This window comes from Oncorhynchus mykiss, chromosome 5 (assembly GCF_057628025.1).
Source record: "Oncorhynchus mykiss isolate SJ-2025 chromosome 5, ASM5762802v1, whole genome shotgun sequence".
NCBI lineage: Eukaryota > Metazoa > Chordata > Actinopteri > Salmoniformes > Salmonidae > Oncorhynchus > Oncorhynchus mykiss.
The window spans coordinates 98,212,321-98,231,426 of record NC_143026.1 but is presented as its reverse complement, the minus strand read 5'-3'; the positions used below and the strand labels follow the sequence as shown (position 1 = coordinate 98,231,426).

Genomic DNA, 19,106 nt, shown 5'->3' with positions numbered 1-19,106 from the left:
CCTCAGTCTACCCCTAGCCCCAAACCCTACCCCTAACCATCAGCCTACCCCTAACTCCTAACCCCTAACCCTCAGCCTAACCCCTACCCCTAACCAACCCCTAACACCAAACCCTCAGCCTAACCCCAAACCCTACCCCAACCCTCAGCCTACCCCCAACCCCTACCCCTCGGCCTACCCCTAACCCTAACCCTCAGCCTAACCCCTAACTCTCAGCCTACCCCTAACCCCCACCCCTAACCATTACCCCCACCCCTCAGCCTACCCATAACCCCCACCCCTACCCCTCAGCCTACCCCTAACCTCGAATCCCCAACCCCTCAGCCTACCCCTAACCCTACCCCTAACTCTCAGCCTAACCCCAACCCCCTTACCCCTCAGCCTACCCCCACCCCTAACTCTCAGCCTAACCCCAACCCCCTTACCCCTCAGCCTAACCCCAACCCCCTTACCCCTCAGCCTAATCCCAACCCCCTTACCCCTCAGCCTAATCCCAACCCCCTTACCCCTCAGCCTAACCCCAACCCCCTTACCCCTCAGCCTAACCCCAACCCCCTTACCCCTCAGCCTAACCCCAACCCCCTTACCCCTCAGCCTAACCCCAACCCCCTTACCCCTCAGCCTAACCCCAACCCCCTTACCCCTCAGCCTACCCCTAACCCCTAACCCTCAGCCTACCCCTAACCTGGTGGGCTGCAGTTGGTTAGAGGGGCGGGCTGCAGCTGGTTAGAGGGGCGGGCTGCAGCTGGTTAGAGGGGCGGGCTGCAGCTGGTTAGAGGGGCGGGCTGCAGCTGGTTAGAGGGGCGGGCTGCAGCTGGTTAGAGGGGCGGGCTGCAGCTGGTTAGAGGGGCGGGCTGCAGCTGGTTAGAGAGGCGGGCTGCAGCTGGTTAGAGAGGTGGGCTGTCATCAAGTTTACCTGTAGAGACCACAGAGCTGAAGCAGTCCTGTTGACCCCCTGACAGCTTGCCATCCGCAGCACCTGAAGACACTACGTTCTGGAGCACCTTGGGCTTCCTCTTGCTGCCAGGTTTAGGGCCTCTCTTCTTGTGAGGCCTGGGAGCCAGCAGTGAGTTAGAGGTTGGAGCCGTGCCGTTCTGAGCTGCAGCTGCCTCCGCTACAGCCTTCAGCAGGGCGATGGTCTCACTCTTGGGGCGCCGCCCCCGCACCCCCTTCCTGACAGGCAGCGGGGGTAGGGGGCTGGGAAGCCGGAAGGGCGCAGGCATGGATCTACGGCTAGGCTTGGAGGGGGTGTGGGCTGCTGTTAGGACATGCAGGTTCTTTGGCAGGTTGACTGGAAAAACAACAGAGGGATTATAAGATTTCAGTGCAACAGACATGGAGGGTTACGCTGGGATACAGCCTCTACACTGGCTGAGGAGTTACGCTGGGATACAGCCTCTACACTGGCTGAGGAGTTACGCTGGGATACAGCCTCTACACTGGCTGAGGAGTTACGCTGGGATACAGCCTCTACACTGGCTGAGGAGAGTTACGCTGGGATACAGCCTCTACACTGGCTGAGGAGAGTTACGCTGGGATACAGCCTCTACACTGGCTGAGGAGAGTTACGCTGGGATACAGCCTCTACACTGGCTGAGGAGTTACGCTGGGATACAGCCTCTACACTGGCTGAGGAGAGTTACGCTGGGATACAGCCTCTACACTGGCTGAGGAGAGTTACGCTGGGATATAGCCTCTACACTGGCTGAGGAGAGTTACGCTGGGATACAGCCTCTACACTGGCTGAGGAGAGTTACGCTGGGATACAGCCTCTACACTGGCTGAGGAGAGTTACGCTGGGATACAGCCTCTACACTGGCTGAGGAGTTACGCTGGGATACAGCCTCTACACTGGCTGAGGAGAGTTACGCTGGGATACAGCCTCTACACTGGCTGAGGAGAGTTACGCTGGGATACAGCCTCTACACTGGCTGAGGAGAGTTACGCTGGGATACAGCCTCTACACTGGCTGAGGAGAGTTACGCTGGGATACAGCCTCTACACTGGCTGAGGAGAGTTACGCTGGGATACAGCCTCTACACTGGCTGAGGAGAGTTACGCTGGGATACAGCCTCTACACTGGCTGAGGAGAGTTACGCTGGGATACAGCCTCTACACTGGCTGAGGAGAGTTACGCTGGGATACAGCCTCTACACTGGCTGAGGAGTTACGCTGGGATACAGCCTCTACACTGGCTGAGGAGTTACGCTGGGATACAGCCTCTACACTGGCTGAGGAGTTACGCTGGGATACAGCCTCTACACTGGCTGAGGAGAGTTACGCTGGGATACAGGCTCTACACTGGCTGAGGAGAGTTACGCTGGGATACAGCCTCTACACTGGCTGAGAAAGGAGAGTTACGCTGGGATACAGCCTCTACACTGGCTGAGGAGAGTTATGCTGGGATACAGCCTCTACACTGGCTGAGGAGTTACGCTGGGATACAGCCTCTACACTGGCTGAGGAGAGTTACGCTGGGATACAGCCTCTACACTGGCTGAGAGAGGATGGTTACGCTGGGATACAGCCTCTACACTGGCTGAGGAGTTACGCTGGGATATAGCCTCTACACTGGCTGAGGAGAGTTACGCTGGGATACAGCCTCTACACTGGCTGAGGAGTTACGCTGGGATATAGCCTCTACACTGGCTGAGGAGTTACGCTGGGATACAGCCTCTACACTGGCTGAGGAGTTACGCTGGGATATAGCCTCTACACTGGCTGAGGAGTTACGCTGGGATACAGCCTCTACACTGGCTGAGGAGTTACGCTGGGATACAGGCTCTACACTGGCTGAGGAGAGTTACGCTGGGATACAGCCTCTACACTGGCTGAGGAGAGTTACGCTGGGATACAGCCTCTACACTGGCTGAGGAGTTACGCTGGGATATAGCCTCTACACTGGCTGAGGAGAGTTACGCTGGGATACAGCCTCTACACTGGCTGAGGAGTTACGCTGGGATACAGCCTCTACACTGGCTGAGGAGAGTTACGCTGGGATACAGCCTCTACACTGGCTGAGGAGTTACGCTGGGATACAGCCTCTACACTGGCTGAGGAGAGTTACGCTGGGGATACAGCCTCTACACTGGCTGAGGAGTTACGCTGGGATACAGCCTCTACACTGGCTGAGGAGAGTTACGCTGGGATACAGCCTCTACACTGGCTGAGGAGAGTTACGCTGGGATACAGCCTCTACACTGGCTGAGGAGAGTTACGCTGGGATACAGCCTCTACACTGGCTGAGGAGAGTTACGCTGGGATACAGCCTCTACACTGGCTGAGGAGAGTTACGCTGGGATACAGCCTCTACACTGGCTGAGGAGAGTTACGCTGGGATACAGCCTCTACACTGGCTGAGGAGAGTTACGCTGGGATACAGCCTCTACACTGGCTGAGGAGTTACGCTGGGATACAGCCTCTACACTGGCTGAGGAGAGTTACGCTGGGATACAGCCTCTACACTGGCTGAGGAGAGTTACGCTGGGATACAGCCTCTACACTGGCTGAGGAGTTACGCTGGGATACAGCCTCTACACTGGCTGAGGAGTTACGCTGGGATACAGCCTCTACACTGGCTGAGGAGTTACGCTGGGATACAGCCTCTACACTGGCTGAGGAGAGTTACGCTGGGATACAGCCTCTACACTGGCTGAGGAGTTACGCTGGGATACAGCCTCTACACTGGCTGAGGAGAGTTATGCTGGGATACAGCCTCTACACTGGCTGAGAGAGGATGGTTACGCTGGGATACAGCCTCTACACTGGCTGAGAAAAGAGAGTTACGGTGGGATACAGCCTCTACACTGGCTGAGGAGAGTTACGCTGGGATACAGCCTCTACACTGGCTGAGGAGTTACGCTGGGATACAGCCTCTACACTGGCTGAGGAGTTACGCTGGGATACAGCCTCTACACTGGCTGAGGAGTTACGCTGGGATACAGCCTCTACACTGGCTGAGGAGTTACGCTGGGATACAGCCTCTACACTGGCTGAGGAGTTACGCTGGGATACAGCCTCTACACTGGCTGAGGAGAGTTACGCTGGACTACAGCCTCTACACTGGCTGAGAAAGGAGAGTTACGCTGGGATACAGCCTCAAATCAAATCAAATGTTATTTGTCACTTACACATGGTTAGCAGATGTTAATGCGAGTGTAGCGAAATGCTTGTGCTTCTAGTTCCGACAATGCAGTAATAACCAACAAGTAATCTAACTAACAATTCCAAAACTACTGTCTTGTACACAGTGTGAGGGGGTAAAGAATATGTACATAAGGATATATGAATGAGTGATGGTACAGAGCAGCATAGGCAGATACAGTAGATTGTATCGAGTACAGTATATACATATGAGATGAGTATGTAAACAAAGTGGCATAGTTAAAGTGGCTAGTGATACATGTATTACAGAAGGATACAGTCGATGATATAGAGTTCAGTATATACGTATGCCTATGAGATGAATAATGTAGGGTAAGTAACATTATATAAGGTAGCATTGGTTAAAGTGGCTAGTGATATATTTACATAATTTCCCATCAATTCCCATTATTAAAGTGGCTGGAGTTGAGTCAGTGTCAGTGTGTTGGCAGCAGCCACTCAATGTTAGTGGTGGCTGTTTAACAGTCTGATAGCCTTGAGATAGAAGCTGTTTTTCAGTCTCTCGGTCCCAGCTTTGATGCACCTGTACTGACCTCGCCTTCTGGATGATAGCGGGGTGAACAGGCAGTGGCTCGGGTGGTTGATGTCCTTGATGATCTTTATGGCCTTCCTGTGACATCGGGTGGTGTATGTGTCCTGAAGGGCAGGTAGTTTGCCCCCGGTGATGCGTTGTGCAGACCTCACTACCCTCTGGAGAGCCTTACGGTTGAGGGCGGAGCAGTTGCCGTACCAGGCGGTGATACAGCCCGCCAGGATGCTCTCGATTGTGCATCTGTAGAAGTTTGTGAGTGCTTTTGGTGACAAGCCAAATTTCTTCAGCCTCCTGAGGTTGAAGAGGCGCTGCTGCGCCTTCTTCACAATGCTGTCTGTGTGAGTGGACCAATTCAGTTTGTCTGTGATGTGTATGCCGAGGAACTTAAAACTTGCTACCCTCTCCACTACTGTTCCATCGATGTGGATAGGGGGGTGTTCCCTCTGCTGTTTCCTGAAGTCCACAATCATCTCCTTAGTTTTGTTGACGTTGAGTGTGAGGTTATTTTCCTGACACCACACTCCGAGGGCCCTCACCTCCTCCCTGTAGGCCGTCTCGTCGTTGTTGGTAATCAAGCCTACCACTGTTGTGTCGTCCGCAAACTTGATGATTGAGTTGGAGGCGTGCGTGGCCACGCAGTCGTGGGTGAACAGGGAGTACAGGAGAGGGCTCAGAACGCACCCTTGTGGGGCCCCAGTGTTGAGGATCAGCGGGGAGGAGATGTTGTTGCCTACCCTCACCACCTGGGGGCGGCCCGTCAGGAAGTCCAGTACCCAGTTGCACAGGGCGGGGTCGAGACCGCTGGGATACAGCCTCTACACTGGCTGAGGAGAGTTACGCTGGGATACAGCCTCTACACTGGCTGAGGAGTTACGCTGGGATACAGCCTCTACACTGGCTGAGGAGAGTTACGCTGGGATACAGCCTCTACACTGGCTGAGGAGAGTTACGCTGGGATACAGCCTCTACACTGGCTGAGGAGTTACGCTGGGATACAGCCTCTACACTGGCTGAGGAGTTACGCTGGGATACAGCCTCTACACTGGCTGAGGAGTTACGCTGGGATACAGCCTCTACACTGGCTGAGGAGAGTTACGCTGGGATACAGCCTCTACACTGGCTGAGGAGTTACGCTGGGATACAGCCTCTACACTGGCTGAGGAGAGTTATGCTGGGATACAGCCTCTACACTGGCTGAGAGAGGATGGTTACGCTGGGATACAGCCTCTACACTGGCTGAGAAAAGAGAGTTACGGTGGGATACAGCCTCTACACTGGCTGAGGAGAGTTACGCTGGGATACAGCCTCTACACTGGCTGAGGAGTTACGCTGGGATACAGCCTCTACACTGGCTGAGGAGTTACGCTGGGATACAGCCTCTACACTGGCTGAGGAGTTACGCTGGGATACAGCCTCTACACTGGCTGAGGAGTTACGCTGGGATACAGCCTCTACACTGGCTGAGGAGTTACGCTGGGATACAGCCTCTACACTGGCTGAGGAGAGTTACGCTGGACTACAGCCTCTACACTGGCTGAGAAAGGAGAGTTACGCTGGGATACAGCCTCAAATCAAATCAAATGTTATTTGTCACTTACACATGGTTAGCAGATGTTAATGCGAGTGTAGCGAAATGCTTGTGCTTCTAGTTCCGACAATGCAGTAATAACCAACAAGTAATCTAACTAACAATTCCAAAACTACTGTCTTGTACACAGTGTGAGGGGGTAAAGAATATGTACATAAGGATATATGAATGAGTGATGGTACAGAGCAGCATAGGCAGATACAGTAGATTGTATCGAGTACAGTATATACATATGAGATGAGTATGTAAACAAAGTGGCATAGTTAAAGTGGCTAGTGATACATGTATTACAGAAGGATACAGTCGATGATATAGAGTTCAGTATATACGTATGCCTATGAGATGAATAATGTAGGGTAAGTAACATTATATAAGGTAGCATTGGTTAAAGTGGCTAGTGATATATTTACATAATTTCCCATCAATTCCCATTATTAAAGTGGCTGGAGTTGAGTCAGTGTCAGTGTGTTGGCAGCAGCCACTCAATGTTAGTGGTGGCTGTTTAACAGTCTGATAGCCTTGAGATAGAAGCTGTTTTTCAGTCTCTCGGTCCCAGCTTTGATGCACCTGTACTGACCTCGCCTTCTGGATGATAGCGGGGTGAACAGGCAGTGGCTCGGGTGGTTGATGTCCTTGATGATCTTTATGGCCTTCCTGTGACATCGGGTGGTGTATGTGTCCTGAAGGGCAGGTAGTTTGCCCCCGGTGATGCGTTGTGCAGACCTCACTACCCTCTGGAGAGCCTTACGGTTGAGGGCGGAGCAGTTGCCGTACCAGGCGGTGATACAGCCCGCCAGGATGCTCTCGATTGTGCATCTGTAGAAGTTTGTGAGTGCTTTTGGTGACAAGCCAAATTTCTTCAGCCTCCTGAGGTTGAAGAGGCGCTGCTGCGCCTTCTTCACAATGCTGTCTGTGTGAGTGGACCAATTCAGTTTGTCTGTGATGTGTATGCCGAGGAACTTAAAACTTGCTACCCTCTCCACTACTGTTCCATCGATGTGGATAGGGGGGTGTTCCCTCTGCTGTTTCCTGAAGTCCACAATCATCTCCTTAGTTTTGTTGACGTTGAGTGTGAGGTTATTTTCCTGACACCACACTCCGAGGGCCCTCACCTCCTCCCTGTAGGCCGTCTCGTCGTTGTTGGTAATCAAGCCTACCACTGTTGTGTCGTCCGCAAACTTGATGATTGAGTTGGAGGCGTGCGTGGCCACGCAGTCGTGGGTGAACAGGGAGTACAGGAGAGGGCTCAGAACGCACCCTTGTGGGGCCCCAGTGTTGAGGATCAGCGGGGAGGAGATGTTGTTGCCTACCCTCACCACCTGGGGGCGGCCCGTCAGGAAGTCCAGTACCCAGTTGCACAGGGCGGGGTCGAGACCGCTGGGATACAGCCTCTACACTGGCTGAGGAGAGTTACGCTGGGATACAGCCTCTACACTGGCTGAGGAGTTACGCTGGGATACAGCCTCTACACTGGCTGAGGAGAGTTACGCTGGGATACAGCCTCTACACTGGCTGAGGAGAGTTACGCTGGGATACAGCCTCTACACTGGCTGAGGAGTTACGCTGGGATACAGCCTCTACACTGGCTGAGGAGTTACGCTGGGATACAGCCTCTACACTGGCTGAGGAGTTACGCTGGGATACAGCCTCTACACTGGCTGAGGAGAGTTACGCTGGGATACAGCCTCTACACTGGCTGAGGAGTTACGCTGGGATACAGCCTCTACACTGGCTGAGGAGAGTTATGCTGGGATACAGCCTCTACACTGGCTGAGAGAGGATGGTTACGCTGGGATACAGCCTCTACACTGGCTGAGAAAAGAGAGTTACGGTGGGATACAGCCTCTACACTGGCTGAGGAGAGTTACGCTGGGATACAGCCTCTACACTGGCTGAGGAGTTACGCTGGGATACAGCCTCTACACTGGCTGAGGAGTTACGCTGGGATACAGCCTCTACACTGGCTGAGGAGTTACGCTGGGATACAGCCTCTACACTGGCTGAGGAGTTACGCTGGGATACAGCCTCTACACTGGCTGAGGAGTTACGCTGGGATACAGCCTCTACACTGGCTGAGGAGAGTTACGCTGGACTACAGCCTCTACACTGGCTGAGAAAGGAGAGTTACGCTGGGATACAGCCTCAAATCAAATCAAATGTTATTTGTCACTTACACATGGTTAGCAGATGTTAATGCGAGTGTAGCGAAATGCTTGTGCTTCTAGTTCCGACAATGCAGTAATAACCAACAAGTAATCTAACTAACAATTCCAAAACTACTGTCTTGTACACAGTGTGAGGGGGTAAAGAATATGTACATAAGGATATATGAATGAGTGATGGTACAGAGCAGCATAGGCAGATACAGTAGATTGTATCGAGTACAGTATATACATATGAGATGAGTATGTAAACAAAGTGGCATAGTTAAAGTGGCTAGTGATACATGTATTACAGAAGGATACAGTCGATGATATAGAGTTCAGTATATACGTATGCCTATGAGATGAATAATGTAGGGTAAGTAACATTATATAAGGTAGCATTGGTTAAAGTGGCTAGTGATATATTTACATAATTTCCCATCAATTCCCATTATTAAAGTGGCTGGAGTTGAGTCAGTGTCAGTGTGTTGGCAGCAGCCACTCAATGTTAGTGGTGGCTGTTTAACAGTCTGATAGCCTTGAGATAGAAGCTGTTTTTCAGTCTCTCGGTCCCAGCTTTGATGCACCTGTACTGACCTCGCCTTCTGGATGATAGCGGGGTGAACAGGCAGTGGCTCGGGTGGTTGATGTCCTTGATGATCTTTATGGCCTTCCTGTGACATCGGGTGGTGTATGTGTCCTGAAGGGCAGGTAGTTTGCCCCCGGTGATGCGTTGTGCAGACCTCACTACCCTCTGGAGAGCCTTACGGTTGAGGGCGGAGCAGTTGCCGTACCAGGCGGTGATACAGCCCGCCAGGATGCTCTCGATTGTGCATCTGTAGAAGTTTGTGAGTGCTTTTGGTGACAAGCCAAATTTCTTCAGCCTCCTGAGGTTGAAGAGGCGCTGCTGCGCCTTCTTCACAATGCTGTCTGTGTGAGTGGACCAATTCAGTTTGTCTGTGATGTGTATGCCGAGGAACTTAAAACTTGCTACCCTCTCCACTACTGTTCCATCGATGTGGATAGGGGGGTGTTCCCTCTGCTGTTTCCTGAAGTCCACAATCATCTCCTTAGTTTTGTTGACGTTGAGTGTGAGGTTATTTTCCTGACACCACACTCCGAGGGCCCTCACCTCCTCCCTGTAGGCCGTCTCGTCGTTGTTGGTAATCAAGCCTACCACTGTTGTGTCGTCCGCAAACTTGATGATTGAGTTGGAGGCGTGCGTGGCCACGCAGTCGTGGGTGAACAGGGAGTACAGGAGAGGGCTCAGAACGCACCCTTGTGGGGCCCCAGTGTTGAGGATCAGCGGGGAGGAGATGTTGTTGCCTACCCTCACCACCTGGGGGCGGCCCGTCAGGAAGTCCAGTACCCAGTTGCACAGGGCGGGGTCGAGACCCAGGGTCTCGAGCTTGATGACGAGCTTGGAGGGTACTATGGTGTTGAATGCCGAACTGTAGTCAATGAACAGCATTCTCACATAGGTATTCCTCTTGTCCAGATGGGTTAGGGCAGTGTGCAGTGTGGTTGAGATTGCATCGTCTGTGGACCTATTTGGGCGGTAAGCAAATTGGAGTGGGTCTAGGGTGTCAGGTAGGGTGGAGGTGATATGGTCCTTGACTAGTCTCTCAAAGCACTTCATGATGACGGAAGTGAGTGCTACGGGGCGGTAGTCGTTTAGCTCAGTTACCTTAGCTTTCTTGGGAACAGGAACAATGGTGGCCCTCTTGAAGCATGTGGGAACAGCAGACTGGTATAGGGATTGATTGAATATGTCCGTAAACACACCGGCCAGCTGGTCTGTGCATGCTCTGAGGGCGCGGCTGGGGATGCCGTCTGGGCCTGCAGCCTTGCGAGGGTTAACACGTTTAAATGTCTTACTCACCTCGGCTGCAGTGAAGGAGAGACCGCAAGTTTTCGTTGCAGGCCGTGTCAGTGGCACTGTATTGTCCTCAAAGCGGGCAAAAAAGTTATTTAGTCTGCCTGGGAGCAGGACATCCTGGTCCGTGACTGGGCTGGATTTCTTCTTGTAGTCCGTGATTGACTGTAGACCCTGCCACATGCCTCTTGTGTCTGAGCCGTTGAATTGAGATTCTACTTTGTCTCTGTACTGACGCTTAGCTTGTTTGATAGCCTTGCGGAGGGAATAGCTGCACTGTTTGTATTCGGTCATGTTACCAGACACCTTGCCCTGATTAAAAGCAGTGGTTCGCGCTTTCAGTTTCACACGAATGCTGCCATCAGCGTAACTCTGGCTGAGGAGAGTTACGCTGGGATACAGCCTCTACACTGGCTGAGGAGAGTTACGCTGGGATACAGCCTCTACACTGGCTGAGGAGAGTTACGCTGGGATACAGCCTCTACACTGGCTGAGGAGAGTTATGCTGGGATACAGCCTCTACACTGGCTGAGGAGTTACGCTGGGATACAGCCTCTACACTGGCTGAGGAGAGTTACGCTGGGATACAGCCTCTACACTGGCTGAGAGAGGATGGTTACGCTGGGATACAGCCTCTACACTGGCTGAGGAGTTACGCTGGGATATAGCCTCTACACTGGCTGAGGAGAGTTACGCTGGGATACAGCCTCTACACTGGCTGAGGAGTTACGCTGGGATATAGCCTCTACACTGGCTGAGGAGTTACGCTGGGATACAGCCTCTACACTGGCTGAGGAGTTACGCTGGGATATAGCCTCTACACTGGCTGAGGAGTTACGCTGGGATACAGCCTCTACACTGGCTGAGGAGTTACGCTGGGATACAGGCTCTACACTGGCTGAGGAGAGTTACGCTGGGATACAGCCTCTACACTGGCTGAGGAGAGTTACGCTGGGATACAGCCTCTACACTGGCTGAGGAGTTACGCTGGGATATAGCCTCTACACTGGCTGAGGAGAGTTACGCTGGGATACAGCCTCTACACTGGCTGAGGAGTTACGCTGGGATACAGCCTCTACACTGGCTGAGGAGAGTTACGCTGGGATACAGCCTCTACACTGGCTGAGGAGTTACGCTGGGATACAGCCTCTACACTGGCTGAGGAGAGTTACGCTGGGGATACAGCCTCTACACTGGCTGAGGAGTTACGCTGGGATACAGCCTCTACACTGGCTGAGGAGAGTTACGCTGGGATACAGCCTCTACACTGGCTGAGGAGAGTTACGCTGGGATACAGCCTCTACACTGGCTGAGGAGAGTTACGCTGGGATACAGCCTCTACACTGGCTGAGGAGAGTTACGCTGGGATACAGCCTCTACACTGGCTGAGGAGAGTTACGCTGGGATACAGCCTCTACACTGGCTGAGGAGAGTTACGCTGGGATACAGCCTCTACACTGGCTGAGGAGAGTTACGCTGGGATACAGCCTCTACACTGGCTGAGGAGTTACGCTGGGATACAGCCTCTACACTGGCTGAGGAGAGTTACGCTGGGATACAGCCTCTACACTGGCTGAGGAGAGTTACGCTGGGATACAGCCTCTACACTGGCTGAGGAGTTACGCTGGGATACAGCCTCTACACTGGCTGAGGAGTTACGCTGGGATACAGCCTCTACACTGGCTGAGGAGTTACGCTGGGATACAGCCTCTACACTGGCTGAGGAGAGTTACGCTGGGATACAGCCTCTACACTGGCTGAGGAGTTACGCTGGGATACAGCCTCTACACTGGCTGAGGAGAGTTATGCTGGGATACAGCCTCTACACTGGCTGAGAGAGGATGGTTACGCTGGGATACAGCCTCTACACTGGCTGAGAAAAGAGAGTTACGGTGGGATACAGCCTCTACACTGGCTGAGGAGAGTTACGCTGGGATACAGCCTCTACACTGGCTGAGGAGTTACGCTGGGATACAGCCTCTACACTGGCTGAGGAGTTACGCTGGGATACAGCCTCTACACTGGCTGAGGAGTTACGCTGGGATACAGCCTCTACACTGGCTGAGGAGTTACGCTGGGATACAGCCTCTACACTGGCTGAGGAGTTACGCTGGGATACAGCCTCTACACTGGCTGAGGAGAGTTACGCTGGACTACAGCCTCTACACTGGCTGAGAAAGGAGAGTTACGCTGGGATACAGCCTCAAATCAAATCAAATGTTATTTGTCACTTACACATGGTTAGCAGATGTTAATGCGAGTGTAGCGAAATGCTTGTGCTTCTAGTTCCGACAATGCAGTAATAACCAACAAGTAATCTAACTAACAATTCCAAAACTACTGTCTTGTACACAGTGTGAGGGGGTAAAGAATATGTACATAAGGATATATGAATGAGTGATGGTACAGAGCAGCATAGGCAGATACAGTAGATTGTATCGAGTACAGTATATACATATGAGATGAGTATGTAAACAAAGTGGCATAGTTAAAGTGGCTAGTGATACATGTATTACAGAAGGATACAGTCGATGATATAGAGTTCAGTATATACGTATGCCTATGAGATGAATAATGTAGGGTAAGTAACATTATATAAGGTAGCATTGGTTAAAGTGGCTAGTGATATATTTACATAATTTCCCATCAATTCCCATTATTAAAGTGGCTGGAGTTGAGTCAGTGTCAGTGTGTTGGCAGCAGCCACTCAATGTTAGTGGTGGCTGTTTAACAGTCTGATAGCCTTGAGATAGAAGCTGTTTTTCAGTCTCTCGGTCCCAGCTTTGATGCACCTGTACTGACCTCGCCTTCTGGATGATAGCGGGGTGAACAGGCAGTGGCTCGGGTGGTTGATGTCCTTGATGATCTTTATGGCCTTCCTGTGACATCGGGTGGTGTATGTGTCCTGAAGGGCAGGTAGTTTGCCCCCGGTGATGCGTTGTGCAGACCTCACTACCCTCTGGAGAGCCTTACGGTTGAGGGCGGAGCAGTTGCCGTACCAGGCGGTGATACAGCCCGCCAGGATGCTCTCGATTGTGCATCTGTAGAAGTTTGTGAGTGCTTTTGGTGACAAGCCAAATTTCTTCAGCCTCCTGAGGTTGAAGAGGCGCTGCTGCGCCTTCTTCACAATGCTGTCTGTGTGAGTGGACCAATTCAGTTTGTCTGTGATGTGTATGCCGAGGAACTTAAAACTTGCTACCCTCTCCACTACTGTTCCATCGATGTGGATAGGGGGGTGTTCCCTCTGCTGTTTCCTGAAGTCCACAATCATCTCCTTAGTTTTGTTGACGTTGAGTGTGAGGTTATTTTCCTGACACCACACTCCGAGGGCCCTCACCTCCTCCCTGTAGGCCGTCTCGTCGTTGTTGGTAATCAAGCCTACCACTGTTGTGTCGTCCGCAAACTTGATGATTGAGTTGGAGGCGTGCGTGGCCACGCAGTCGTGGGTGAACAGGGAGTACAGGAGAGGGCTCAGAACGCACCCTTGTGGGGCCCCAGTGTTGAGGATCAGCGGGGAGGAGATGTTGTTGCCTACCCTCACCACCTGGGGGCGGCCCGTCAGGAAGTCCAGTACCCAGTTGCACAGGGCGGGGTCGAGACCGCTGGGATACAGCCTCTACACTGGCTGAGGAGAGTTACGCTGGGATACAGCCTCTACACTGGCTGAGGAGTTACGCTGGGATACAGCCTCTACACTGGCTGAGGAGAGTTACGCTGGGATACAGCCTCTACACTGGCTGAGGAGAGTTACGCTGGGATACAGCCTCTACACTGGCTGAGGAGTTACGCTGGGATACAGCCTCTACACTGGCTGAGGAGTTACGCTGGGATACAGCCTCTACACTGGCTGAGGAGTTACGCTGGGATACAGCCTCTACACTGGCTGAGGAGAGTTACGCTGGGATACAGCCTCTACACTGGCTGAGGAGTTACGCTGGGATACAGCCTCTACACTGGCTGAGGAGAGTTATGCTGGGATACAGCCTCTACACTGGCTGAGAGAGGATGGTTACGCTGGGATACAGCCTCTACACTGGCTGAGAAAAGAGAGTTACGGTGGGATACAGCCTCTACACTGGCTGAGGAGAGTTACGCTGGGATACAGCCTCTACACTGGCTGAGGAGTTACGCTGGGATACAGCCTCTACACTGGCTGAGGAGTTACGCTGGGATACAGCCTCTACACTGGCTGAGGAGTTACGCTGGGATACAGCCTCTACACTGGCTGAGGAGTTACGCTGGGATACAGCCTCTACACTGGCTGAGGAGTTACGCTGGGATACAGCCTCTACACTGGCTGAGGAGAGTTACGCTGGACTACAGCCTCTACACTGGCTGAGAAAGGAGAGTTACGCTGGGATACAGCCTCAAATCAAATCAAATGTTATTTGTCACTTACACATGGTTAGCAGATGTTAATGCGAGTGTAGCGAAATGCTTGTGCTTCTAGTTCCGACAATGCAGTAATAACCAACAAGTAATCTAACTAACAATTCCAAAACTACTGTCTTGTACACAGTGTGAGGGGGTAAAGAATATGTACATAAGGATATATGAATGAGTGATGGTACAGAGCAGCATAGGCAGATACAGTAGATTGTATCGAGTACAGTATATACATATGAGATGAGTATGTAAACAAAGTGGCATAGTTAAAGTGGCTAGTGATACATGTATTACAGAAGGATACAGTCGATGATATAGAGTTCAGTATATACGTATGCCTATGAGATGAATAATGTAGGGTAAGTAACATTATATAAGGTAGCATTGGTTAAAGTGGCTAGTGATATATTTACATAATTTCCCATCAATTCCCATTATTAAAGTGGCTGGAGTTGAGTCAGTGTCAGTGTGTTGGCAGCAGCCACTCAATGTTAGTGGTGGCTGTTTAACAGTCTGATAGCCTTGAGATAGAAGCTGTTTTTCAGTCTCTCGGTCCCAGCTTTGATGCACCTGTACTGACCTCGCCTTCTGGATGATAGCGGGGTGAACAGGCAGTGGCTCGGGTGGTTGATGTCCTTGATGATCTTTATGGCCTTCCTGTGACATCGGGTGGTGTATGTGTCCTGAAGGGCAGGTAGTTTGCCCCCGGTGATGCGTTGTGCAGACCTCACTACCCTCTGGAGAGCCTTACGGTTGAGGGCGGAGCAGTTGCCGTACCAGGCGGTGATACAGCCCGCCAGGATGCTCTCGATTGTGCATCTGTAGAAGTTTGTGAGTGCTTTTGGTGACAAGCCAAATTTCTTCAGCCTCCTGAGGTTGAAGAGGCGCTGCTGCGCCTTCTTCACAATGCTGTCTGTGTGAGTGGACCAATTCAGTTTGTCTGTGATGTGTATGCCGAGGAACTTAAAACTTGCTACCCTCTCCACTACTGTTCCATCGATGTGGATAGGGGGGTGTTCCCTCTGCTGTTTCCTGAAGTCCACAATCATCTCCTTAGTTTTGTTGACGTTGAGTGTGAGGTTATTTTCCTGACACCACACTCCGAGGGCCCTCACCTCCTCCCTGTAGGCCGTCTCGTCGTTGTTGGTAATCAAGCCTACCACTGTTGTGTCGTCCGCAAACTTGATGATTGAGTTGGAGGCGTGCGTGGCCACGCAGTCGTGGGTGAACAGGGAGTACAGGAGAGGGCTCAGAACGCACCCTTGTGGGGCCCCAGTGTTGAGGATCAGCGGGGAGGAGATGTTGTTGCCTACCCTCACCACCTGGGGGCGGCCCGTCAGGAAGTCCAGTACCCAGTTGCACAGGGCGGGGTCGAGACCCAGGGTCTCGAGCTTGATGACGAGCTTGGAGGGTACTATGGTGTTGAATGCCGAACTGTAGTCAATGAACAGCATTCTCACATAGGTATTCCTCTTGTCCAGATGGGTTAGGGCAGTGTGCAGTGTGGTTGAGATTGCATCGTCTGTGGACCTATTTGGGCGGTAAGCAAATTGGAGTGGGTCTAGGGTGTCAGGTAGGGTGGAGGTGATATGGTCCTTGACTAGTCTCTCAAAGCACTTCATGATGACGGAAGTGAGTGCTACGGGGCGGTAGTCGTTTAGCTCAGTTACCTTAGCTTTCTTGGGAACAGGAACAATGGTGGCCCTCTTGAAGCATGTGGGAACAGCAGACTGGTATAGGGATTGATTGAATATGTCCGTAAACACACCGGCCAGCTGGTCTGTGCATGCTCTGAGGGCGCGGCTGGGGATGCCGTCTGGGCCTGCAGCCTTGCGAGGGTTAACACGTTTAAATGTCTTACTCACCTCGGCTGCAGTGAAGGAGAGACCGCAAGTTTTCGTTGCAGGCCGTGTCAGTGGCACTGTATTGTCCTCAAAGCGGGCAAAAAAGTTATTTAGTCTGCCTGGGAGCAGGACATCCTGGTCCGTGACTGGGCTGGATTTCTTCTTGTAGTCCGTGATTGACTGTAGACCCTGCCACATGCCTCTTGTGTCTGAGCCGTTGAATTGAGATTCTACTTTGTCTCTGTACTGACGCTTAGCTTGTTTGATAGCCTTGCGGAGGGAATAGCTGCACTGTTTGTATTCGGTCATGTTACCAGACACCTTGCCCTGATTAAAAGCAGTGGTTCGCGCTTTCAGTTTCACACGAATGCTGCCATCAGCGTAACTCTGGCTGAGGAGAGTTACGCTGGGATACAGCCTCTACACTGGCTGAGGAGAGTTACGCTGGGATACAGCCTCTACACTGGCTGAGGAGAGTTACGCTGGGATACAGCCTCTACACTGGCTGAGGAGTTACGCTGGGATACAGCCTCTACACTGGCTGAGAGAGGATGGTTACGCTGGGATACAGCCTCTACACTGGCTGAGGAGAGTTACGCTGGGATACAGCCTCTACACTGGCTGAGGAGAGTTACGCTGGGATACAGCCTCTACACTGGCTGAGGAGAGTTACGCTGGGATACAGCCTCTACACTGGCTGAGGAGAGTTACGCTGGGATACAGCCTCTACACTGGCTGAGGAGAGTTACGCTGGGATACAGCCTCTACACTGGCTGAGAAAGGAGAGTTACGCTGGGATACAGCCTCTACACTGGCTGAGAAAGGAGAGTTACGCTGGGATACAGCCTCTACACTGGCTGAGAAAGGAGAGTTACGCTGGGATACAGCCTCTACACTGGCTGAGAGAGGATGGTTACGCTGGGATACAGCCTCTACACTGGCCGAGAAAGGAGAGTTACGCTGGGATACAGCCTCTACACAGGCTGAGAAAGGAGAGTTACGCTGGGATACAGCCTCTACACTGGCCGAGAAAGGAGAGTTACGCTGGGATACAGCCTCTACACTGGCTGAGGAGAGTTACGCTGGGATACAGCCTCTACACTGGCTGAGGAGAGTTACGCTGGGATACAGCCTCTACACTGGCTGAGAAAAGAGAGTTACGCTGGGATACAGCCTCTACACTGGCTGAGAGAGGATGGTTACGCTGGGATACAGCCTCTACACTGGCTGAGGAGAGTTACGCTGGGATACAGCCTCTACACTGGCTGAGGAGAGTTACGCTGGGATACAGCCTCTACACTGGCTGAGGAGTTACGCTGGGATACAGCCTCTACACTGGCTGAGGAGTTACGCTGGGATACAGCCTCTACACTGGCTGAGGAGAGTTACGCTGGGATACAGCCTCTACACTGGCTGAGGAGAGTTACGCTGGGATACAGCCTCTACACTGGCTGAGGAGAGTTACGCTGGGATATAGCCTCTACACTGGCTGAGAGAGGATGGTTACGCTGGGATACAGCCTCTACACTGGCTGAGGAGTTACGCTGGGATACAGCCTCTACACTGGCTGAGAGAGGATGGTTACGCTGGGATACAGCCTCTACACTGGCCGAGAAAGGATGGTTACGCTGGGATACAGCCTCTACACTGGCTGAGAGAGGATGGTTACGCTGGGATACAGCCTCTACACTGGCTGAGAAAGGAGAGTTACGCTGGGATACAGCCTCTACACTGGCTGAGAAAGGAGAGTTACGCTGGGATACAGCCTCTACACTGGCTGAGAAAGGAGAGTTACGCTGGGATACAGCCTCTACACTGGCTGAGAGAGGATGGTTACGCTGGGATACAGCCTCTACACTGGCCGAGAAAGGAGAGTTACGCTGGGATACAGCCTCTACACTGGCTGAGAAAGGAGAGTTACGCTGGGATACAGCCTCTACACTGGCCGAGAAAGGAGAGTTACGCTGGGATACAGCCTCTACACTGGCTGAGAAAGGAGAGTTACGCTGGGATACAGCCTCTACACTGGCCGAGAAAGGAGAGTTACGCTGGGATACAGCCTCTACACTGGCTGAGGAGAGTTACGCTGGGATACAGCCTCTACACTGGCTGAGGAGAGTTACGCTGGGATATAGCCTCTACACTGGCTGAGAAAAGAGAGTTACGCTGGGATACAGCCTCTACACTGGCTGAGAGAGGATGGTTACGCTGGGATACAGCCTCTACACTGGCTGAGGAGAGTTACGCTGGGATACAGCCTCTACACTGGCTGAGGAGTTACGCTGGGATACAGCCTCTACACTGGCTGAGGAGTTACGCTGGGATACAGCCTCTACACTGGCTGAGGAGAGTTACGCTGGGATACAGCCTCTACACTGGCTGAGAAAGGAGAGTTACGCTGGGATACAGCCTCTACACTGGCTGAGAAAGGAGAGTTACGCTGGGATACAGCCTCTACACTGGCTGAGAAAGGAGAGTTACGCTGGGATACAGCCTCTACACTGGCTGAGAGAGGATGGTTACGCTGGGATACAGCCTCTACACTGGCCGAGAAAGGAGAGTTACGCTGGGA

At 52.3% G+C, this 19,106-nt stretch overlaps 1 protein-coding gene across 12 annotated transcripts in view; it reads right to left on the bottom strand.

Annotated features, from left to right (window-relative positions):
* LOC110524902 (sex comb on midleg-like protein 2) overlaps positions 1-19,106 on the bottom strand; it is a 76,915-nt gene that overhangs the window by 13,725 nt on the left and 44,084 nt on the right. For all 12 annotated transcript variants that reach the window (XM_036979019.2, XM_036979020.2, XM_036979023.2 and 9 more), the window contains one exon: positions 917-1,291. In XM_036979019.2, the coding sequence (XP_036834914.1) occupies positions 917-1,291 (375 nt within the window). The remainder of the gene's footprint in view (positions 1-916; positions 1,292-19,106) is intronic.